Source organism: Sinohyriopsis cumingii, chromosome 3, assembly GCF_028554795.1.
Source record: "Sinohyriopsis cumingii isolate HCF-2022 chromosome 3, ASM2855479v2, whole genome shotgun sequence".
NCBI lineage: Eukaryota > Metazoa > Mollusca > Bivalvia > Unionida > Unionidae > Sinohyriopsis > Sinohyriopsis cumingii.
The window spans coordinates 72,892,614-72,918,933 of record NC_142963.1 but is presented as its reverse complement, the minus strand read 5'-3'; the positions used below and the strand labels follow the sequence as shown (position 1 = coordinate 72,918,933).

Sequence of the window (26,320 nt, the reverse complement as noted above, 5' to 3'; positions counted from 1 at the left end):
AATGTCACAAACATTACTAAATACCCACAAAACAGCGATGAAATGATGTTATAGTGAATCAATGAATGTTGGTTTCACACGGGTACATCTCCACCCAACAAAAATATATTCATCATGAGCAGGTTTTGCCACATATATACAATTCCTTGGAAAATATATATTTCATTTGAGCAACTAATACATGACAAATAACATCGCCATTCGTGTTTTACTACAGGACAGTACCACAAAAACTCGAATAGATTCAACATTTGGGGAATTTCTTTTTCAAACGATTTCCATTTGCTTGATTGATGTTCAAATGTACTTGACTCGGTAATCAATACAAACTGATTATACAAAGCCTCTAACTCGAAAACCATAATACGGTATTTCCCAACTGGCTCTGGGATGTAGAATATGCTTAATGTCACCCCCCCCACCCCATGTTGTACCAGACTACCAAATGAGGCAAATGTTTCCACTTGGGTTGCGTCAATGATGTTCCAGGCAAAAAAGATTTAAAAAGTCATAACAATTTTAAAACAGCGCCGATATAACACGACTGTATTTTGTTATAAAATATTTTTTTACTATATGCTTGTTTCGTATGCCTGTATGTTCTGTTGTTGTTTGTTGTTCTTTTTTGTGGCTTAGCGTAAATCTGAATTGAATTAAAAACGTACTTTTTGAACAAACTTATAATCATGATTATGCAGTTTGTGATCAAAATATGCCTTGACTAGATAGAATCTATAGGTCTGGTACGGAAAGACGCAATACTGCTGCCAAGTAAGCACGAACCCTTTATACAAATGAAGGAAGATAAGATATCGAAAACTTAAATTTCAACATGGATGTTGAGGTTTTATGTACAACAAAGAAGAGTCCATGACGTAGGAGGACAGAAGCTGCGGCGTGCCTCCGTCATGGTAACAAAACATGAATACATATAGCTCAATGAATGTATTATATGTAGATCTATATAATGTTCAATGAATGTACATGTGCATGTACATGTACATCTGTATAATATTCAATCGATGTATTATATGTACACCTGTATAATGTTCAATGAATGTACATGTACAAGTACGTCTTTATAATGCTCAATGAATGTACATGTGCATGTACACGTACATCTGTATAATATTCAATCGATGTATTATATGTACACCTGTATAATGTTCAATGAATGTACATGTACAAGTACGTCTTTATAATGCTCAATCACAGTATTATATGTGAATCTGTATACTGTTCAATGAATGTACACGTACAAGTACGTCTTTATAATGCTCAATCACAGTATTATATGTGAATCTGTATACTGTTCAATGAATGTACACGTACAATTACATCTTTATAATGCTCAATCACAGTATTATATGTACATCTGTATAATGTTCAATGAATGTACACGTACAAGTACGTCTTTATAATGCTCAATCACAGTATTATATGTACACCTGTATAATGCTCAAACTATTATATGTACACCTGTATAATGCTCAAGGGGCCCCGAGTGGCCGAGTGGTCTAAAGCACTCACCGTTACGGATCGCTGCCATCTCACCTCTGTCTGCGTGGGTTCGAGTCTCGGATTCGGCCAATGTGGATATGTGAGAAAGCTTGCCAGTAGCTTCTCGAGGGTCGGTGGTTCTTTCCGGTGATTTCCCGGTTTCTTCCTCCACCATTAATACTGGCCGCCATGTATAGCCTATCGCGTGCTGAAAAATGGCGTTAAACCCTACAACAACAACAACAACAACATAATGCTCAATCACAGTATTATATGTACACTTGTATAGTGCTCAATCAAACTATTATATGTGCACCTGTGTAGTGCTCAATCAAACTATTATATGTACACCTGTATAGTGCTCAATCACAGTATTATATGTACACCTGTATAGTGCTCAATCACAGTATTATATGTACACCTGTATAGTGCTCACTCAATGTATTATATGCTCATCTTTATCATAAATACTCAATGAATGTTATATTTAAGATGTGTATAATAAATGCTCATATTATGTATACGTAATGTCTAGTACTTGATGAATGTATTATATGTAAATTTGTCTAGTATTGAATGATTGTATCTAGTATTGAATGACTGTATTATGTGTACATCTGTATAATGCTCAATGAATGTGTTATATGTACATGTGTATAATAATATACTCAACGACTGCATTATGTGTACATCTGTATAATATATACTCAGTGGTTGTATTATTTGTACATCTATAATACTCAATGGTTGTGTTTATATGTATATCTGTATAATGTACACCCAGTAACTGTATTATTTGTACATCTATACTACTCAGTGAATGCTATTATATGTAAATCTGTATCATATATACTTAGTGATTGTATTATGTGTACATTTGCATAATAAATACTGAATAATTGTATTATATGTACATATGTATATTACTCAATGAATGTACTATATGTATATCTGTGTAATAATTAATGTACTATATGTACATCTGTATAATACTCAATGTACTATATGTACATTTGTGTAATACTCAATTAATGTACTATATGTACATCTGTATAATACTCAATGAATGTACTATATTTACATCTGTATAATAATTAATGTACTATATGTACATCTGTATAATACTCAATGAATGTACTATATGTACATCTGTATAATATTCAATCAATGTACTATATGTACATCTGTATAATACTCAATGAATATACTATATGTACATCTGTGTAATACTCAGTGAATGTACTATATGTACATCTGTGTAATAAATGTTCAGATAATAGGTCCATATTCTATGCATTTTGTTGTAAAAGATACAACAGCGTATACGCTGATCTCCATGTGCTTTTTTGAAAGTAGAAATGGGTTTTGGGTTTGTTTTGCGCTGGTTGTGTGTTATATTTGAGCACAAACGGTAATCAGCTCTTTAAAACTACAAGGTCAAAGCATCAGCATCTCTGACACAGTTGTAGACAAATATACATAAGATTTTAATCATGAAAACTGTCATTTTGATGCAATACAAGCTATTTTATTCACGTTTTGCATTAGAGTATGGCAACAGGCGCGTTGGAATTTACTTCTTGATAACATTACTAATTCGGAAAATCGACCACTAAGCTTCATTAAAGTTATATCAGAATTAAAAATCAAACAAATTCAGATAAAAATTTTTGAAATCTTAGCAATATCAAATAGGAATGTTGTGCAACTATTTTGACCACTAGTTTATAAAAATAAAGATAAAAAAGCAATGCCGCGTGCTGGATTGTGTATCATTATTGACACTGCTATGTGTGCCGACGTTGTGTGATTCCATGTTTGGAACAGCCACTTATTAATTGTACTGACGTTGTGTGATTCCATGTGCGGAAAAGCCACCTGGTAATTGTAATGACGTTGTGTGATTCCATGTGCGGAAAAGCCACTTGGTAATTATACTGTTACAAGCTAAGGGTCCTTACTTGACCTAGCGATTGTCAAACCCTGGCGAGATTCTCGCTACAAGTCATAAGTTTACCCCGACTTTCCAAAGACTTCCATACAACTTCATTTGTAAATTAGAAAGTCCGACGTGTCCATTCTATACCTAAATGTTACTCTAATTAATGCAAGATTATAGATAAAAGAACCTGCCAAATATCTATCAACCGCACATCTGCATGGTTTATCTTCATCCGGTTTCCTTACCGCCAGCCGTTCACGCCTTAGAAAATATACGAGTATCCCCTCACACTGGGAACTATTTTAACTCCGCCACCTTAGGCCAGTCAATGTATACTTTCCATGCACATTTCGCCAATATAACTGCACCTCATTTGCCCCCATGGCGACATAAACGGTATCTGCAAAGTCCCTTTCTTATTTATTCCTTTGTGTAATTTACCGGTTTCCTACCGTAAATACTGCCACTGCAGTCACACCATCAATGCATACCACCAGAATTTAATATGGAGTATCTTACGACAGGGACATTCTTTCGGTTTTGGCCTGAATCCACTACTAGTGAACCATGGTATCATGGAAACTCACTAACACTTCACTCCGTGACGTTTGCTCCTAGTAATTGGCTAATTATTTCGGGTTAGGGATATTTCCATTGCGCCGAATTCCAGTAATCACACAAATCAAAGAATTCCTTAAAACGGGGCGCTATAATCAAATGCGCTTACTCCAATTTTATTACAATACTTGCGGTGTGATTCCATGTGTGGAAAAGCCACCCGGTAATTGTACTGACGTTGCGTGATTCCATGTGGGGAAAAGCCATTTGGTAATTGTAATGACGTTGTGTGATTCCATGTGGGGAAAAGCCACTTGGTAATTGCACTGACGTGTGATTCCATGTGCGGAGAAACCACTTGGTAAGTATACTGACGTTGTGTGATTCCATGTGTGGAAAAGCCACCTGGTAATTGTTCTGACGTGTGATTCCATGTGTGGAAAAGCCACTTGCTAATTGTACTAACGTTGTGTGATTCCATGTGTGGAAAAGCCACCTGGTAATTGTACTGACGCTGTGTGATTCGATGTGGAGAAAAGCCACTTGGTAATTGCACTGACGTTGTGTGATTCCATGTGGGGAAAAGCCACTTGGCAATTGCACTGACGTGTGATTCCATGCGTGGAAAAGCCACTTGGTAATTATACTTATGGTGTGATTCCGTGTGTGGAAAAGCCACCTGGTAATTGTACTGACGTTGTGTGATTCCATGTGGGGAAAAGTCACTTGGTAATTGCACTGACGTGTGATTCCATGTGCGGAAATCCACTTGGTAATTGCACTGACGTTCATCGGCATGACTCATTAGGTCATACAGATTTATTTGTGTGTTGTATGCCAATAAGCAATTATTTGGATATATTTATAGGTGGTACGCCCATCCATGCAACTACTTTACTTGTAAATGCAATTGTAATATATTCATTTACAGATTCAATTGTAAAAAAACACGAAGGCCCAAAATGCCATGTTTTTTCAACCATATTTGTAGATTCACCGACCTTGACAAAGAACATAAATATAAGCAAACCTTAACATGGAAATCTGCGACAAGTTGTATTGCTGTCTTGTCTCTGTTCATTGTTTTTCCATCTAATTATAATTGCTTTCTCGATATCTTTCTCTCTCTTTTTTAATCTATTACTCATACCACACTTTGAATTTGTAGATAGAGAAACACAAGCTTTCCATATCTTTGCTGAAAGTGATGGAATTTATGTTTTTAAGGTTATATCGACATCAACTATGTCAAAATAATATTTAGCCTGGTGGGACGCCTACACCTCGCTTTCAGTCTATGGAGAGACGCTAGTTTTTCATGTATTTGTTGAATGTGATAGAATGTCATCTATCTTCCTGGCTATATCGCCATTAAGTACTTCAAAATAATCTTTATCAGGGTGGGAGAACTATATTGCAGATCTTTATTGATTACTACTGATAACACACAGTATTAATGTCAATGTCAGTTTACAGGTCAACCGAGTATAGACGGAACTGGTACCGGTGTATACGTTTATAAGATAAGAAATCAATAATTTATTGCTTTGGAATACATATGGCTCTCATGTAACACTATCTAAATTCAGAGTGACTTATTGATACGACTCGTCCATATATTTACTGATTAGCTGCTCTTCAGTGTTGGGGTCGGAGAAATTTAAACTGTGAACCAGGTTAACGCAACTTTTTTTTGTCTGGTATTCTGTTCTACTATCAGATCGACACAAGAAATTAATTATTCTTAAATTTATAAAAGGAGACAGTCATGGAACAGTTCGATTGATGAATCAAGGAAACGTTTCCTTTTTTTGTAACATAAGAAAATCTCTAAAACATTTCATTGTGGTTAAACTTTATCTTTTAGACTTTTAAACCAACTCATCAACTATACCTAGAATTCTCTTCATATTGCATAATTCTATGCTTAAGAATATTTTATTGCAAACATTTAATATAACAATACAGGATTAGAAACAACAAGAGAGAGAGAGAGAGAGAGAGAGAGAGAGAGAGAGAGAGAGAGAGTTATTGGCACAATAAAAACAGCGAAAACCGAGTCAAAGATCCCAAAAGGTTATGTTTGGTCACAATGGCGAGATTTTACTCTCACTCGCAGCAATGCCGAATTAAATCCTGTGGCGGTCGGGCTCTTAGGCAGTCGAAATCTCCCCCTCCCCCCGCAAATTTTCTCCTAATATGTTTTATCAATATTATTTTTATCCATTGTCGCGGGGCCCCTAGTCCGGTGCCTACTCTGCCTATTTGGTAATCCGGCACTGACTCGCAGTGATTGCTTAAGCAGATATAACGAAGAAATAGCCGAAAAGGCATCCATGTGACATAAAGGAAAGTGGCAGATTGTCTCCACTGGCTTCCTGTAAGAGTTCTCTTCAAACAGTCGACAAAACGAGCAAAGAGAAATTCTTAAGGTATTTCGATAAATAGCGCTAGAGTCGGTTCCACAACACAGCACCAGCTGTGACACATGGGGTATGGACTTGTCAATACCGATAAAACCAACATAGGATTTATTACTTATCCCAACGCGGCAAAAAAGAAAGAAAATGAAAAAATCTGGATATTGATGAACTACGTCAAATACGGAAGGATATGAATGTGTTGTTGTTGCTGTTCTAGGGTTTAACGCCATTTTTCAGCACAAGATAGGCTCTCCATGGCGGCCAGTATAACTGGCGGAGGAAGAACCCTGGAAAACCCAGGGAAGAACCACCGACCCACGAGAAGCTACTGGCAGGCTTTCCCACGCTAGTATAAATGTGTAAGTGGTCTGTTACGATAGAGTACTTGGTGTTTATGTACATAATAATTTATTATGGGCTGAACATTAAAAAAAATATTTCAGTAAAATACTTAATCAAGTTTATGACTACTTGGTACGACACGACATTTTCTATCAGAAAGGCACAGTTATATATATTGGAATTTACACACAACACTACTGAGATCACTGTGACTCAGTACTGAGGTAATTAAAATGATAAAAACAGCAAAGATAACATGTCTTCAGAATAAGAGCATTCAGGATAATATCAGACCAAACAGACAGCATATCAAACTTAGCTTATAAGTTAAAACTATTACATTTTAAAGAACGAATGTAGCTGAGGAAAGCTAATGCGATAGACAAGGTATTAAATAACAGTGACCCTTTATATTTACAGTCACTGTTTCAGTACAGGTATCCCGATATCACTCCCGCCTAAGATTCATACCCAACAAATAATATTAAATTTCCAAACCAAATAAGGAATTATTGAAATAAAGTTTAATACTCGGGAACTTTACCCGGAAAAGTATTTAATTGGAGATTAGAATTGCTCACTATATGTGTTTCTTCCAAAATCAATATATCCAGCAGCTTTAGAGATGTGGTTACAACAAGAGAGAGCAGGAAAGAGAACTATATTTACATTCGGGAATGATTACAAGGGGTTATGTATGGACAGTCAGTTCGTCAGTGTGCACTATACCATTTTTCTGCTATGGTGTTAATATTGACATACATGTTTAATACTGACTGGAAAATTTACGTTGATGTCAAAGATTTTGGAGATTTTATTTCTCCCAAGACAAATTTGGATAATATACTAGAGAACTGATTGGGGTGTGCTGGAAAACTGAAGTTTAGGGACAAGGTGCCTTGTTTCACAGCATCAGAAATTTGGAAGATAGAGTTCGTGTCAAATGGAAATACATCTTGGAACAAAGTTCATTTATTCTTCCTGAAGGCTTTCACTGCCGGCTCATAATAAAGTTGTACCATAATGGTAATCTTAAATCCCCACTTTACTACTACTTCCCATAATTATCTTTTACTTGCTTGTTTAGAGAAACGAAAGAAAAGTCGTGGCAGTATTTAAGCAATTTTAATGACAATTTTTTTTAAAGTTCATAGAAAAATCAACAACTGGATTAAAATCAAAAGGCACATTGCACAAAACTGATCAAAAATACTAGTGCTTAGGTGACAAGTTGCTCAAGGAAAAAAGTGCATTTATAATAAATCATGTAAAAAAAATCTGATTATGCATACTGTGCTTTTGGTATAACTGGATGAACTGAAAAGTAAACCCCCCCCCCCACCAAGAGACCAATTTTTACTGCTTGACAATCAATCATGCTTGCATAAAAGTCAGATCCAATTGAAAACTGCACAGACCCAGACCTGCCATCACTTACTGCATAAGCGGATCAGGTTCTATGCTTTTTACAGTTGGACACAGCTTATAAGCAAATATATAAGGTATTTTATATATTCATCAGAAAAGATATTTCCCCATGGAAGTAAAAGGGTTTCGTCAGAGTTGAAGATGATTTGATATTGGCAATTCCCCAAAAATTTCCAGGACTTAGAAAATCCCCCGGACCGCTCCGATGGCCTAGTGGTTAGAGCGTCCGCCTTGGATGCGGGAGGTCATGGGTTCGATCCCTGGCCGAGTCATACCAAAGACTTACAAAAATGGTACTAACAGCTGCCTCGCTTGGCGCTCAGCATTAAGAGGTTAGTATTAGGACTGGTTGGCCTGGTGTCAGGATAATGTGATGGGTGGGACATCATGCTACATGTCTGCAGTATGATGCCACAGTGCTAGACATCACTATAAACTGTTACACTGCAGACATCGTAACGATATGACTGAAATCATTTAAAAAGCTATGTTAAAAATCCAAATCACACACACACGCTTAGAAAATCCCTAAATGTTAGACTTGCCTATAATAACTGCAAATGTAACACAAATGCAGCAAAATTTAATCTTTTCACCCTGTTTACTATATAAAACATTGAGCAAGTTCCCCAGTATTGTGCTTTTTTAGTAGTGTTGCCAACTAATCCCTGGTTTACAGAAGATTTTTCCAACTTTATCATGGTACAGTACATGGTAAAATCTTTGCTTTATTGGGCATATAAAAGATGAACTTGTAAGATATTTAAGAAGAGAAGTACATTTGATATGCTACAAACTAACAATATTTGCTACATTGCACATGTATTTCCGGAAGATTATTAATCAGTACAGATAAGAGATGTTAATAATTACAAGTTATATTTTTGGAATGATACTGAACATTAAAATGAGTACATATGGAATATTTTGTGTCTTACAATATTTTGGCACAGGTGTTGATTCTCAAGTATAAAACATAAACACGAATCTCATTATGAACACTGATGAGTTACTAACACAAATGCTCAATTCAATCATTGAGAATACACATGGCCTGTAGGATTCAGGTAATATTAATTAAAACAGGATCAAAGGGAGGAACATAGCTTCTGAGATGCTGACAATCATATGACTTTTTTAAGATTATATGCAAATAGTGACATCAATTTAATATTTGTAATCTAAAGTATAATTTCTTTCAAGTCTTTTCTTATTTTTAACAGAGAATTGAAAAAAAATTCATAAAATATTTTGATAACATATTTATCAATTATCTTTGATGCAAATCTGCTATTCAAATGATTCTGTTTGATTAAAGGGGCACAAAGAACCTGTCAATCTCAAGGGAGGTAACTACTACAATGTCAAAATACAGAGCTTGACTGTACTTCTCAAGGTCAAAGGATTGAAAGCACATTGCTATTAGGAACACAAACTGTTCTTAGTAACTTGGAATATAATATATGCCATAGGATCATAAGGTATGTTCATCCCTAAATTCCTAAAATCTGTCAGTTTGTTGAGTAATTATGCTCTTTGGCGAGAATCTTCTATTTTATCATACGATTCTATAAAACTTTTACATATGAATCGAAGAAAATATTACGATGAATCTTATTATTATCATGAAAATACAGGTGAAAATTCAAGAATATTCAATTCCTTGGTTTTGTAATTGAAGCCAAAAAGCTCGGATATTCAATCAACATTAAAGGCAGTATCACATTTGAAAGAAAGAGTACATGTAAAATACTTTCAACATATTAATTTAAAACAAGAGGAAAATGGAACTAATTATTCATAAAACACTATGTACACATAATATATACACTACAGAAATATTACAAAACAAATCAAATAAAAGAAACAAAGCAAAAAAAACAACAAAAAAACAAGAGCCCCTCAAAGAGACTAATGCTCTACTGGCCAAAATACGTGCAGGAACCCATTTGAAACCAATTTCTTTTCTGCTTTTATTCTTTTTAACATCTCAGTATTTAAGCCATCTCGTATTTTCTTTGGCAACAAAAGTATATTTTTTTATATGTTTGAGTGGAATGTTTTCAAAAATAAGTGCAGTAAATAATCTTTGTCATGATCTTTGACCTTGAACCTAGTACAATCAATGAACCTGTCTCAGATACTATCCATATATACCTAAATGCTAAGTTTGGTTAAGAATAAAGTTACTGAAATTGCATTAATAAAGGTATTCTTCATATATAACTATACACAGGGATTTCATTTTTAAAAACATCCCTTCGTCCTTTTTGCTGTTATAATGCTCACAATCCAGTACATATCAAAAACTGAAGTCAAGACCTTTGACCTTGTTGATAATTTATTTAAATATGTACAGGCCAATGTGTTCATAGCTCAATCAATGACAAAAAATGAAGCAGTGACCTCTGATTTGATCCCAAGTGGGTGTGTTCATAGCTTCAATCAAGAACAAAAAATGAAGCAGTAACCTTTGATTTGACCTCCAAGCTGGTGTTTATCAAACTTATTCACAACAGGACAAATGGTGAGAAATTGCATCATTTTCATTAAAAAACAATTACAAATTGCTGTAAGTACTATAGTGAAAACCCCATAACTCAAATCCACCAATGACTACAGAACAGTAATGGTCACTATGTTTGCTACTGTCAGATCCTCACCCATTTTCTTTCATCACCAGTCACATATTTTGTTGCATAATGGTCTTTTACTGAAAACCAAACATGAACATCTGTTCAGGAGAAGTAGCCATAAACATTTTCAAGATGACTGTCAAGTCAGTCATTTGATTGTTAGGCCAGTGACATTTTAATACAGGACCAAATACTTATGGCAATAAGTGTTTAAGTGAAACCTCCATGCTGATACAATTATCTTTTTAGGAGAAGCAGCCAAATCAAGACTTTTTAAATGGCTACCATGGCAGAGATTTTGGAGGTCAGATCAGAAACATATTCATTTAGGACCAACTACGTATCAAAAGAAGTCTTTAAATGAAATCATGACAATACAGCCAACTATTCAGGAGTAGCAATAACTAGATTTTCAAGATGGATTCATGGTTAGACTGCTATAATTTTTATAAAGGATCAGCAGCAGTAAAATGTCCAAAATCCAGATGCTAAGTACAATAATATTATGGGAGAGGGAAGTAAAGAGGAAAATACAAAGAGAAAAGAGTATTCTTACACCTGTGTGTTGCTAAGAGACTGTTGCTATGACAACATGCACTTTGTCATACTTTTTAATTCCAGGTGTATAATTGATGTTTTACCATATTTACTGATACATATACATTATCAGTCTCATGTAATCCAGTTACTTCCATCCAGTTCTACATTTTGTCCATCTAGATCACTGATTATATGAACTCATTCTGTGTCCCCTGATGGATCCAGATCAATCAATGTTTTACTGTACAAACCTTAAAACGTCTTTTAGTGAAAACCCCATGCAGATATGACTATCCACACAGAAGGAACAGCAAAAAGATTTTCAAGATGTCTGCCATGGTGACCCAGATGGGCAGGACCAACTACATATCTTGAGAAGTTGTTTATGAAAGTCTGTGATAACAAGATCATCCATTCAGCAGGTCTAGTGACGACAAGATTTTGGTGGCCATGTTGGATGCAAAATGCCCACCATTTTTATTTGAGACCATCTGCACATCATGTCATTGTGATTATCTGCTCATGACTAGCAATATCAACATTATGAAGATATCCACCACAGTGAACATGCTGGATGCCTGAGAGTTGCCATCATCATTCAAAACCAACATTGGGAAAAATGTGTGTGTGTGTGTGTGTGTGGGTGTGTGTGTGTTAAGTTTCAAGGCTATCCTCTCATTGGCTTACAAGGATGATAACAAATGTTGTCCTAATAGATGAATATTCAAATGCCAGACAATGGACCATCACATAGGCTCTTGGACCGGAAGAACCAAAAATCATGGCTTTCCTTCATCCTATTCAAGGTTTTGAGTGAGGATAAATTATCACTTATGAATGTAAGTTTATTGTTCTTATTGTAATCCCCCACAAATTATTATCTTTAATTTTTCTAATCATGGAGTTATTAAAAATCAGAACAAGACAATGTTATAAAACAATAACAATATGAAAAGGAATAAAACATAAAAAAACATCCACAAAGAACAAACTAGAATAAACCTAAAAACGACCAATATACAGTTTGTAATTGTTCACAACCACTATAAAGGCCTAATGTAGAAAAATAATTATATTTATTTTTGACTGCTGTAAAAGTATTCCTCATATTCTGTATGGTAAATGACCCTGCTAAGTTTTGTGAACATACATATAAATGCGATAAAAAAGCAGTAATTCTTTTCAGAATAGACATGTGTGAGATTTGCACTTAAGTAATAACAAAGAACTGACTGAACATCCTGCAATATATTTCATGGTTGGTAACACAAGTATCCCATCGATATAAAACTTTTTAATTTATTGATAAAATGTAATAATACTGTTGCAGTGAAAATTAAAACAGTATGCTACAAACACATACATATACATCAGCTCTGACGAAAGAATTATGTATGAATAAAAAAGGAAAAGAATCCAATGCCATTAAAGTTGTAACTGTTTATACATCAAGGTCTTATTTTCAACATTAACTTTATGTGGAGCTCTCAGTGTATAAAAAATCCAAGAATGACATTCCTGACACAGTTCACAGATACTGCATCCAAAGACAAATCTAGACACTAGGAAAAAAAACAGAAAATAAAACATACAACCCAAGTTCTACACCATATCAAATTAAAAGTTGATGACATCAGAACTGTAAAATGACAGTATTCTTTCTTAATCAGGACAAGAGTCCCTTGCAGGGACTGATGTTCTATCGGGCAAAAAGAATTTCCAGGAAATCAAAGTAAGGCCATTTTTTTCCCTTTTAACTGTTGAATACTGAAACCATCTCTGATATTCTTTTGCAATAACAAGATTTCCAAATTAGCTGTTGTGGTGGACATATTGGATGTCAGACTGGCACTATTTTACAAAGTAAACATCCTTAGAAATCTTTTGGTGAAAATCCCATGTCATAATGATCATCCATTCAGTGGGAGAAAAGATAAGATTTTCAAGATAGCTGTCACGGCAACAATGTTGGATTTATGGCTGGCACCATTTTCATTTAAGACAAATTAAGTATCATGAAGAAGTCTATTGGTGACAGTCCCATGTTAATATACCATCCATTTGGGGAGAAGAGATAACATTTTCAAAACAGCCTTCATGTTGGCCATATTGAGGGTTAGTCAATTTTATTTAGGACAAACCTGACATCACAAGAAGTCTTCTGGTGAAAACCCCATGTCAATGTGACAATCCATTCTTGAGGAGTAGTAATAATAAGATTTTCAAGATGGCTGCTATGGTGGCCATACTGAACCTCAGATTGACACCATTTTAACTTAGGACCAACTAGACATTATAAGAAATCTTCAGTTGAAAATTCCTTATCAACATGACTTTCCGTTCATGAGAAGTAGCAATAACGAGATTTTCAAGACGGATGCTGTGGTGGCCATATTGGAGATCAAATCAGCACCATTTACATTTAGGACCAACGAGACATCACAATTCTTTTTAGTAAAAACCTCTTGTTGACAAGATGATCCATTTAGAAGGCGTAGTGATAACAATAACAAGATTTTCAAGAAAATCACACATTAATATGACACTATTTAGAAGTACTGATAATAAGAATTTCAAGATGCCCTCCATGGTCACCACACTGGATGTCATATTTGCACCATTTTCATTTAGAACCAACTAGACACTATAAGAAATCTTGAGTGAAAACCCCATGTTGATATGACCATCCATTCAGGCAGAGTAGCTATCACAAGATTTTCAAGATGATTGCAATGTTGGACTTAATATTGGCACCATTTTTATTCAAGACCAAGTTGAAATCAAAAGAAATCTTTTTGTGAAAACCTCAAGTTGATATGACCACCCATTTAGGAGAAGTAGTGATAATAAGACTTTCAAAGATGACCACTGTGGCAGCCTGTGTGTTTAAGTTTCACAGAAATAATCTGAGTAGTTAAAAAGCACTAAAAAACATTATACCAGAAGAGTTAAAAATCAGGACACACACATTCATAACAAATTTTCTTAACAGAAGAATTTCACTTAACACAAACCATTTAAGAATTCATCAAAATGTTGCAAGAAATGGTTTTTCTATCTGACATGTTTCGTATTTTAGATGCTCAGTTACACCATGAAAGATTGTCAGTTTTCAGCGTGGAGAACAGGATTTATGAATATTATGAAGAAGGGGATGTGGAGTTTACTAGTATGTATCATCACTTCACATATCTTAGTGTTAAAAATCTTGACAAAAAAGAGATAACAATTTTAAAAAAAACTATACAGTGAAGTTATTCAAACAGACCAAGAGTCCTAAATCTGGATCCAGAATCCCAGATTTAGATTACAAAGTTTCATGTAAAAATTAAAACAATAATGAATAAAAATACAGTGCAACCTCTCATAATCGCCATATCTCTAAACAACCACCATTATTATAATGACATATAGTTAAATCTCTTAAGAGAGCTATAAAGTCATTTTCAGATATCCATGGTTCTTTATCAAATCAGATTGGTATTTTGGAGCAAATTTTATAAAAAATGGTTAATAAATTCTAAATGCAAACTGTAGAAAGATAAATGTATGATCTATAAATGGATTAGATGGCCCTTGCTCTTTATTTTGAAAATCGATTTCCTTTGCTAGCAACCTTCAAAGATAAGTTGTCAATGTACACATTACCACTTTCATGGCCAGTTGATTGGACAGTTCAAGGACAGCAGATTAAATCTTACTATTATGAATATTGAGTTTTGAGTCTAAGTCATCCAAAGCTTTAGTTCCACATAATGAGTCTAAGTCAAGTCATCCAAAGCTTTAGTTCCACATAAAACAACACAAATTATCTTAGAAATTCAAAAGCAGTTTGAGCAATCACATGTGTTTATGCTTGATTGATTCAAGACATTTTCAACTTTACTTGTCTCCCCATAACTACTTCTCGTGCAAGGCCAAAATTAGTCCATCCAAGGCATCAACATTCAGAGAGGTTGCATTGTAGGGTAATATATACATATATATATATATATATATATATATATATATATATATATATATATATATATATACACACATACATACTGACAATGTTTTGGAATGTGTTTTCTGTGAATGCATTTTAGTATACTAAAGTACCTATCTAATTAATGTTGTGTACATAAATACATGATATACAAAGATCCTTTTGGAATGCTGTCTTTGCTGACTGTAAAATTGTAATACATGCTGTTCATAGTATTTTCTTATAAGTAGTCAGTCACACTTCTACATTATATGACAAGGTATAGATCCCATTTTGCAATGATCCATGCTGACATATTTGCATAATTTCATCGCGTGCACTGTAGTTCAATCTACAGCCATACCTGTGGTCACTGCAACATGATGGTCACTTGCTCATAAAGGGCAGGTCCATTTGGTTCCATCACTTTTCCAATATCAATGTCCTGTATCTAGGTGGCCACCTGCTTATTGTGATCAGTTGTCACTATAACTGGTCCCAAATGCACACGATTTCATTATATAAGAGTTATGTACACGCATCATTTATGTCTTCAATGTAAAATATTCAAAGTATATTTTATTAGCTTATGTACCATAATCATCAAATAAATATACAATTTATTCTATGTTCATGCCGATTCATCAAATGTCAGTCTTTACTCTCCATTCATCCTTTATTTTCTCTTGAAAGGCCCAATCAAATTACCTTCTACATCAAGGACACTTATATTAAGGCCATATTTTGCAAGACCCTCTACACACAGGACACTTATATTGAGGCCATATTTTGCAAAACCCTCTACATAAAGGACACTTATAATAGGGCCATATTTTACAAGACCCTCTAAATAAAGAACCCTCTACATAGAGGACACTTGTATCAAGGCCATATTTTTTATATATAAAACCCTCTACATAAAGGACACTTATACTGAGGCCATATTTTGCAAAACCTAAGCTCAATTTGACTGTATCCTACTTTTATTACCTAAATAAAAAAAAAGTCCAAGACTAAACATAATATAAAAATACACTGACCTTAATCAAAGGTGTTGATGTACATAGATGCTAAAATGATTATAATGTTGAGTTTCTGCATAGATGAGCTTGACAAAATTGTAATAAAATGTTTCACTCAATACCTTACTTCCTAGGGACATTCCTGAAATATTAAGATTCTGCATACCCTGAAAGCAATCTAGTCCAATGCACTGCACATTACTGACAGAACAAAAAGAAATAAATCTGTAAGCCATTATGTTAAGCAGAATTTTCAAAAAATCCAAAGCCAAACTGTCCTTAAATGTTTTGGCATGAATATGATTCTCTTTATAACAAAAAACATCAGAAACTCTTCTAAAAGAAAATAACCCACAGAACAATAAAACCTATATTTATTTAGGAGCGGGTAAAATCCAAACACATTTTACCAAGCTAATTTTTGGGAAAAAAGCACATTAACTACTAGTTAATAATCTTTTTGGTAAAGCTGTCAATGGGTACCTGGGTATCCGCCCATTCATAATTACTTGCATAATAAATAATTATGATGATAAAATCTGGTGCCAGATGTTTAGCAAAACACTTTATCGTGTGAGATGTTGATGTCATATGATGACATATGTTCGAGCAGATGGATCTTTTCAAACTTCAAAACATGTAATATCAGGAAATAGGACAAACCAATACCGCTTTACAAACTTTGAAAGAAGAATATAAGAGTAATGTAACACAGCAATATTAGCACCTGATCATGCCCATTGCAGAATTCTAGTTCATGATCATTCAGCAAAAGTTAAACATGCAGACTAGTTAAAGTGACTGCTGAATATAAATAATTTTTCAGTAATTTTGTATTTGTATGTATTTGTATTCTGGTTCTAATCTATATGGATTCTCCCACTGTGACAAGAATTCTGACTGGCTGAAGAACCAGGTTAGTAGAAGAAATAAATGTATATTTTTCATACATGCTATAATTCTGGAATGTAATATATATTGATGACATTAGGTAGTGATATATATTGGATACTGTGAATTCTAAAAAACATGGGCTTAACTTCAGGTTTGTACACATTTAATACAATTTCCCTTTGATTGGATACTCAGGTAACCAATTATTAAGATCGATGTGTACCTGGTAGAAGTCTTCTGAAAATTTTAAAGCTTTACTTTTATGTTATTTAACACAAGAGAGAAAAAAAAAGTTTTGAACCTGATAGATATTATCGAAAACAAGATGGAAGCATTGTTGTAAAATGGTTGAGAAAGCATATTACCAAATGAATTGCCTCTAATCTACATTTATTCTTCCTGAGTATGAACAAAAATGCAAAAAAATGGTCTAGGAAATAAAAGCAAATAATTTGTTAAAACAAAACCTTAACACAAATTTTGTAAAGGCTGCAACACTCGAAGGTTAAAGAGGCAAGTGAGTGTTTCACAAAATGAATTATCTCAACTGTAAAAATAAGTATGAACAAAAACAAGCTAGGAGTTCAGAAAGAAAAAGCAAATAAAAAAACTTAGCAAACAAACGAACACACTTTTTCTATGACTGTGACCTTGACTCTAAAGCTAAAGGGGTGAGCAATCATGGCGCAGAATGAATTGTCTTAGCTTCAAAATGATTAATCTTAAATGTGGTAATAAATCCATCAAGGGGTTCAACTTTAACCAAACCTTAAATCAAATTTTTACTGTGACCTTGACCATAAGATAAATTCTGAGTGAGCATGTTGCTGAAAAAATTCATCTTCAATTCACAATGATTAATTCCAAGTGGGAATAAAGCAAACTCATCAAGGGGTTTTGGAAACATAAGCAAATAAAAACTTGTTGCAAATGTTGATGCTACTGCTAGTGCCAGCATAAAAGCTGACTGTTATATCTCGATTTTCCACTAATGTGGACTTGATAATTAAAATCATAAACTTTAAGGAACGTAAAAACATTTAAAGAGGTATTTCAGCAGAAATTAAAAGTTTATTCATGATAAAATCTCAGTGCTTTGGATTTAAGCACAAAGTTTCACTTAAGAATTATTTTGATCGGACTAACTAAGGTGTCATGTACACTTACAAAGCGCACTGAACATAAAATGTCACGTTTTGACAGATTAAAAATGTAAACTTCTGTGTAAAAATTTACAAAATAAGAAGCATATCACACACTTTCATAACAATATTCATCAAGAGAGTCATGTCTTTAAAGGAAAAAAGAAACCGATGAGGTTAAGTGAGGAAAACAAAACAAGAAACTACATAAATCAAATCAAACTTGGTTTCCATGGTAGTCTGACATCTGGATTTAAAAATAAAGATGTGGTTGATCTTAACAGGAATCATATCCCTTTGGATTTTATGTCCAATTTGCTGTTAGTATGGGTTTCTGAAAGTAAAGAAAATTAAAATATGGCATGCTATCAGTGATGTCAAACAGAATATGACTTGAAAACCTGAAAATATGAACATATCTGGTTCCTAGTTATCAACAATAGTCATGAGCTAGCTAAAAGGCTGTACATGACTTGATACTATATAAATATGATAGGACTAAAGTCGTCTTGACAATTAAATGTCTGTGCCTTTTCTGATTAAAGTTTTTGTTTCCAATATTTTCTCTTTAAACTTTAACTTTTAATCTTTTTAAAATTTAATATGTTAACTTTTAATCAGCACAATATAGTAGTACCTACCTACCTACCATGACTGAACATAAACAACACAAAACAATTAAAACAGAATATGACATAAAATGTGAGGTATAAAGAACAGATTACTGTTCTTTTTGTATTTTGTTCTATAATCATTTGTTTTTTAAATCTGCTTAAAAAACTATTACTGTTGTTCATCTAAAAAATTCAGATTTTACAAGGTGAAAGTTGGTGGCTTTGAATAATTTTTGTCCTTCACTCACCATTGTGAGGTGACAAAAGGTCACAATATCTGACCATGACCTTAAAGACAAATCTGTCTATTAACTGGCAGATATGGAAAGTAACAAGTTTCATCATCCTATCTCAATCAGCATCAATGTAAAAATGTAAAAAAACATAAACAAATTCATGAGTAACTTTGACACTGAAGATAAAGTTTACTGTGGTGCATATATGAGAGGCAATAAAATAAAGATGCACAAGTGTCCATCCCTGTACCTCAAACAGTTCTTGTGATATGAAGCAAAAACAAAAGAAACCTTTAAATGTTGACCAATGACAATGACTTTGAGAATAAGACCCCAACTGTTCAATGAAACACATCTTCTAATGACAAAATCTAAGTCTATCAAGCTTCATCTATTTATCTTGAACAGCTCTTAAGTTAGAAAGAAGAGCAAATGAGACTGAATTCTAAAATGTTGACCTGTGACCTTGAACTTAAGAGGAACCAAAATTAGGTATGTAATGCACCTTTCAGTAACCAGATCACAGTAATGAAGATGATTTATTAAATAACTTTGTTTATTGTAAGGAGTGTGGTTACAGTATCATATTTGGCTAACTTTTTTCAGCTCTTTAACAACAACGAAATCCACAAAAATTGATGCGCCACAAATATGAGAGAATAAAATTTAGTCATAGAAAGTTTTGCTTTGAATGCTTCTAAATTAGAGTAGAAAATGAGTAATAGAAATTACCTTAAAAGACACTTAATATGGTACACAACACACCTATGACACATATGTATACCCAGCTGCATACCTTAATATCAAATAGCACAAAATTTATAGAGAGGAAAATAAAGTGTGAAGGGAAACATAAAATACTGGAACAGGACCTTGACCCCGAACATAAATCCCACACTTTGGTATGTGACATACATGCGAGTAATGACGTACAAGTATATCAAGCATCCAAATGTGGGTATGTGTGAAAACTTGCCAGCACCTTCCCATGGGTCCGTTGTCTTTCTCTGGGTTTTCCCAGGCTCTTCTTGAAAAAAATATATTGGTCACCATGTATGACTTATCATATGCTAAAAATGGAGTAAAAACCCCAAAATCACAATCACAGATCATCCCTTAATCTCAACCAGCTTTACTGTTACAGAGCAGAAGGAAAAGGGTGATGGAAATGTAAAGTACTGAATCATGAATTTGACCCTGAAGATACCAACCCCAATGTGGTACATAACCCATCTTCAATTACTGGTGTGCAGGTATATAAATGGGATATCCCTCAATGTCAAATAGTTTGAAAAGTGAAAGTGGTGGAAATGTAAAAAATATAAAGCCATGCCCTTGACCCTGAAGATAGCACTCAATGTGGTATGCAGCACACCTTCTATAGATAATGTATAAGATGTACTGACCTTCTGTTCACTAATAAAGAACTTTGTCCTACACTAATATTCAGAACTTTTTAAATACTCTTTGCGTACCAAAATTTCGTCTCTTAATCTCAAACTGCTTCCAAGATATAAGGCAGAAATGAAAGTTTGACAGATAGTTGACAGACTTATAAACATACATACAGAAATGCCAACATTAATTACCTTCAGCAGTCACTGCTGATAAAGTCTCGCCTGAAAATACAGTCCACTCAACTAATTCCTATACTTATTCTCATGTACAATATATAGTCAACCTGTCGAGAGTAACCTATTATAATATACAACAAAAAGTCATTTTTATGGAAAGTTTATCACTGAATAAACATATATATTCCTACTTTTGAATGCACAAGTCAGAAAGGGCCTTCTGAATAGGCTAGGATGTATATGTCATGGAGGAATCTAAGTGTTCATTAAAAAACCAATTATATCATGCTAGTAACGCATTAAATGTAGGTTAAAGTAATCTTCTTTGCATGTAAAGATGTAGTATTAACAGAGTTGTTGTAAATCAAGTTCATTTTGTTTATGGAGGATACAACAGAATCTACACTCCATGTATTTTCAATCCTGCCAGGTGCTCCTCCTACCTTGTTAACATACTGAAGAGTCAGGCTAACTAATTATGCAAGATCAAGTTTAGTTACATATTCATGAACAGTCACCTGACAGTATCAGCCAGTCAGCTCTCAAGAATATGAATCAGTAAGGACTGACATTTTGTAACAGTTTTTGGCAACTGGTCAACAAGTTACCTGCCCTGAATTACTGCAGAATCAAATACAAGTGTTTGATGAATAAATGTTTTAAATAGCTGAACTGTAGACATGGATGACTTGTAAGAGTTTGTAGGGATTGTAAAATTCGATAAATATATGGAACTTGTTTAAGGTAATAATTAATAATAAGCTAAATTTTAATTAATTTTTTTTTTTCAGGGCAGACAGACTGTTCATCAGTGTGACTTGAATCTAGGTGTCACTGTGGAGGAATTATGGGCTGAAGTGTTCATACTCAGTCTGGAATTCATTTAGTATATTGTTCCAGTGTAGGCTATCACCAACTAAGGACTCGTGGCAATTAGGGGCTGCATATCTGACACAGTTGTCACGAAAATTGTTTTCATAATAACGAAGGATATTTTCCAATTTATTTTTGAGTAATTGACCGAGACAGCTTCAAATGCATTGCATTTATGTCTCAAATATGCTCAGAATTTACTATTCTTCCTGTTAGATTTATAGGCGTGTTCTTGACTTCAAGGCATTTGACGATATTCTGAGTGTGTGAATCACTGTACTGAAAACAGTGTGCATGGAGAAATCTTTGTGATCGTGAAACAAATACCTAACCCATGTTATCAAAGCATAAAATGTATGTCACAGTGACCGTGGATTATAATGATGTAGTACTAAAAAAAGATGTGATTGACTATGAAGTTTTAAGATCGGAACATAAACAGCACCCAATAAATGGACTATAAACATAACATTTTAACAAAGTCAATGAAGCATGAAAGATAGGTCACTGAGACCTCTTTTTCTAACAAGGCTGTAGAAATTGACCTGATGCAACCAATCATCAAAATTTATGATTCTCAGTAGGACAATAAGCATACAGCATGCTCAAAATGTATGTGGTCATGAACTAAATACAGAAATATAAAGCCAGTAACATGAAATATAGGTCATGATGAACTACTTTTGTTGTAAGTATGATAATAGTGAAGGTGTCTATCATCATTAATTTAATGATTCTAGCATAAACAGTGACAGAGAAATGAACACCAAACACAAAATTTAACCAAAATCTGTATAGCATAAAATATCGCCCATAACAATCCACTACAAGCTGCATCCCTCACCAAGTTTTACGATTTGTAAATAGCATGCAAAAAACCTAATGTTATCATCTGCAAAATACAAAACTTAATACAACTCAGGAGAAATGTGAAATATGGATCACAGTTACACTTTTTATGGGTCTCATACTAAGAGAGATGTAAATAATCATGCAGTTTAATGATTCAAATAGTAAAAACACAAAATTTAACCAAAGTTAGTAAAGCAAGATATGGGTCACAGTGACCTACTTTTAAGATGTCACTATACATGCATGTCCTCAACAAGTTTAATGATTTCAGGTTTAACAATAGTATACAGGAGGTATAATGCTACGATCATGAGCTAAATGCATAAATTCAACATACTCTGTAAAATGTGAAATACAGCCGAGTAACCTTTTGTTGTTGAGGTGTGGTACTAACAGAGAGGCATAGAATCATATAGTTTAATGATTCTTGCATGAAAAATGCTTGATACCCTGATCTTCTGGCATATTATGTGGTGACAGATCAGGATCTATGTTGTTTGCAGTTTTTCTTGGCTTAAAAGTGAGATAATATAGTAACTGTAAAAGTTATAATGAATTTATGATAATCATTAATGGATTTGCAAATGAAGGAAAACTTCAGAAACTCAGGTTTAGATATGTATTTATTGATTACTGCATTTGAATGGGAAAATATTAATGAGTATTAGTCCAAAAATACAAGTTCATATTTTCCCATACAAATGCAATAACCTTTTTATTATTTACTCATTTCGTTTTCCTACGTAAGACTTAATAATAAAGGAATACACTAAAAGAAACAAAGTAATTGAATTGATGCTGTATTTCAAAATAAATACACAACCGTATATTCATCAATACATAATAACAATATTAATGTGCACACAGCACCACCAAGTAACCTTTTATCTTTGTCACACACTCTATATTAAGTTTAAAAAATTCTCACTTTGGTCTATGTAAAATTGAAATTTAGAGTCCTATTTTGAATGAATGCATATTGAAAAAAATGGTCTGGAATGGATGAATTTTGTTTTTCTGTTGATTCAACTCAATTCTGCTTTTCTGCTGACGATAGTTTGGATTTATTGTCAGTTCAGTGCAGCAAGAAGAATGTGATTTCAATTGGAAATGTAGTTGAAATTACTGTACAATTTTGGTATGTATGGGCCATGTCATTCAGATCTGCAGAACTAAGAATAAAGTACATTTTGATTAATAAAAAGGTTCATAAATGTAATTATATTTATTACCATTCTTAATACAAGATAAAGAAGAAATATGTTTACACCCTGTCACTTGCATGCTCACTGTTTGAGGGACCCCAGCTATGACCAGTATCATACAGTATGTCTTCTATCATTAGCCTAACATTGTATCAAAATAGTTAAATGTGGAAAATTACACAGCAGCTGTTGTATGACAGTCCATTCAGACAGTGGAAATAATACCTTTTTGCTGTCTTTGCTCTGAGGCTCTTAGTTTCCTACCAAAAGCTTCAGTTCCATTTTTTTCTTTCTTGAATCCAGTATTTTGACTGACTTGTAACATGATATAATATTCTACAGTGCTGGCAAAATATGATGCCCCCAAAATATTGAGGATATTTTTCTCATATAATCATGTACAAATTTCATAATGCATCTAAAGCTTTAAAAAATGTATGATTCTAGTTTCTTTTTGAAAAAGTTCTTTAGAGGCCAAAGGTATGTCACAGTCTGTCTATAAAATGAAGTGAAAGTTTAAGGCAGTGAAGACAAATGGCTGGACACAGGAAAGCATGTCTTGCAAAAATACCCTTCTACCAAAATATAACATTTCTCAAGACAGGTGGTTTCTCAGGAAAGGGCATGACACTATATAATCAATAAATCTGCCAACTGAAACTCTTGTTTCTCAAGACAGGTGATCACTCACAACGGATCTTTCAATACAGTTTTTCTGTACTATAAAGCATGTATTTATTTTATGCCAGCTGATTTCCACTAATTTATATAAACTTTATATAAAAAAACCACTTATATATTTTCATGCATTATTATATATTTACTTGGTCCATTAACTTATCAATACTAACCACATAAAAAAGGTCCAAATAAATTGTTACTGCGAGTCTGAAACTTTTTTTGAAGATTAAAACATACCCATTTAAAAATATGTTCATAAAATACAGATTATCAAGATTAAGCTTTCCATCGCATTACCATGGATTAAAATATGGATTGAAATAAAGGATTTTAGTACCATATTTGCTGGCCTATAAGACGATACTTTCTGACTTATACTCCAAATCAGCTTATATATATATATGGATAACGTCATTGTAATCAATTTATTATATCTTTCATATGGAAAATAATTCTCCAAGAGTACGAAAAATGTGCAAAAATATTTCATTTTGGAGAAGAGACTGTGTATGAACAAATACAGTGAGTATTTTAAACAATTACATTACTGTCAGAATTAAAAATTAACATAGATCAGATGTAAAGCAGCATGCACCAGTAATGTACGTTGTTTGTAATATACGTTGTTTAAATTTAATAATATATATGTGCATTAGAATTTACAAGTTAGAAGATGAATAACTATGACAAAGATATATTCCATCACAATTTTCTTCTTGCACCTAATGATCAAATAATCCGTATGCCCCATTTTCTCCACTGAGAGATCGAGATTGTGAGACAGACAGACAGAGATGTATTCACGATTGTAAATCTGTATTGCTCATTTACCTGATGACTGATTTTACTTGTGTACAAGTGCAGTACCATATTCCATTATCAATTAATACCACTAGTTAAGCAATTCCTTCTAATTTTTGTTTCCACTTCCATTATTACAAGAACCACATGCATGACTTTGTAGTGGTATTTACATGCTAACTAAATATGCTACAACTGTATTCAGTCTTTCCAAGATAACACCTTTTGCATCAAGATTCTGCAGACCAGATCAGATTAGCGAGGCAAGAATAGGGAAATGAGGCTACCATTGGGTATTATGAATACCATACCATATAGATAATGGCAATGCCAGGTGGTTACTATCGTAAAATTCTCAGCCAGTGACATTTTTGAACTTTCGGATGAAACCGACAGCAATTCAAAGTACATCTAGTATGAGCAAAGATCAAAAACAGTTGCCGCCTAAGTACAGGAAGAGTACATGCACTTGAAACAAAATCTTAATTGTTGGAAATGGAGAGGTTGTTATACTTGCAATGAAAATTAGCATCCTATACGGTCATTACTAGGATTTAATCTAATGGAGACTATATGGATATAATTGAAATACTTCTTGTGAAACAAATTAGGTACTTTTAGTTACATTTAATGATTCTGACTGGAAAGATTACTTAGTTAAAGGTAGGATAAAATTCGTGATGCTGTGTGGAACGAAGTAAAAAAACAATCTGAGGTGTTGATCTGGCTTTGTCTCATACTCAGCATTGACTTATTATAAGGATGAAGGAAGGAAAATTTGCCAAATTTGCTGATTCAACTTATACTCGCATGCACTTATAGGCAGGCAAATACGGTAATATTACTACTACTATGGCTGACTTTGTTTAGAGAAGGTAACTCAATTAGTTACAGGAACTAACATACCTTAAGGCCTTTTGTTATGTATAATATAAACATAAAATACAGCGCAAAGTGACAATTAGGCTTAACAATAAAGAAGCAAGTTATTCTGAAAATTGAACAAAGTTTTAAGCTCATAACAGACACTCAGGCATTAGAAAAAATAAATAAAATATATTGTACTGAAAAATTCATCTGTGAAAAAGAC

The 26,320-nt window shown here is 33.6% G+C and overlaps 1 protein-coding gene across 2 annotated transcripts in view; it reads right to left on the bottom strand.

The window, feature by feature from the left end:
- Nucleotides 1-7,875: 7,875 nt before the first annotated feature.
- Nucleotides 7,876-26,320, bottom strand: part of LOC149803089 (prominin-1-A-like) — a 215,064-nt gene continuing 196,619 nt past the window's right edge. For both annotated transcript variants that reach the window (XM_089952675.1, XM_089952676.1), the window contains exon 26: nucleotides 7,876-18,728. Coding sequence is in view for 1 of the 2 variants with exons in the window: in XM_089952676.1 (XP_089808802.1) it covers nucleotides 18,682-18,728 (47 nt within the window). In the remaining variant the exon portion in view is untranslated. The remainder of the gene's footprint in view (nucleotides 18,729-26,320) is intronic.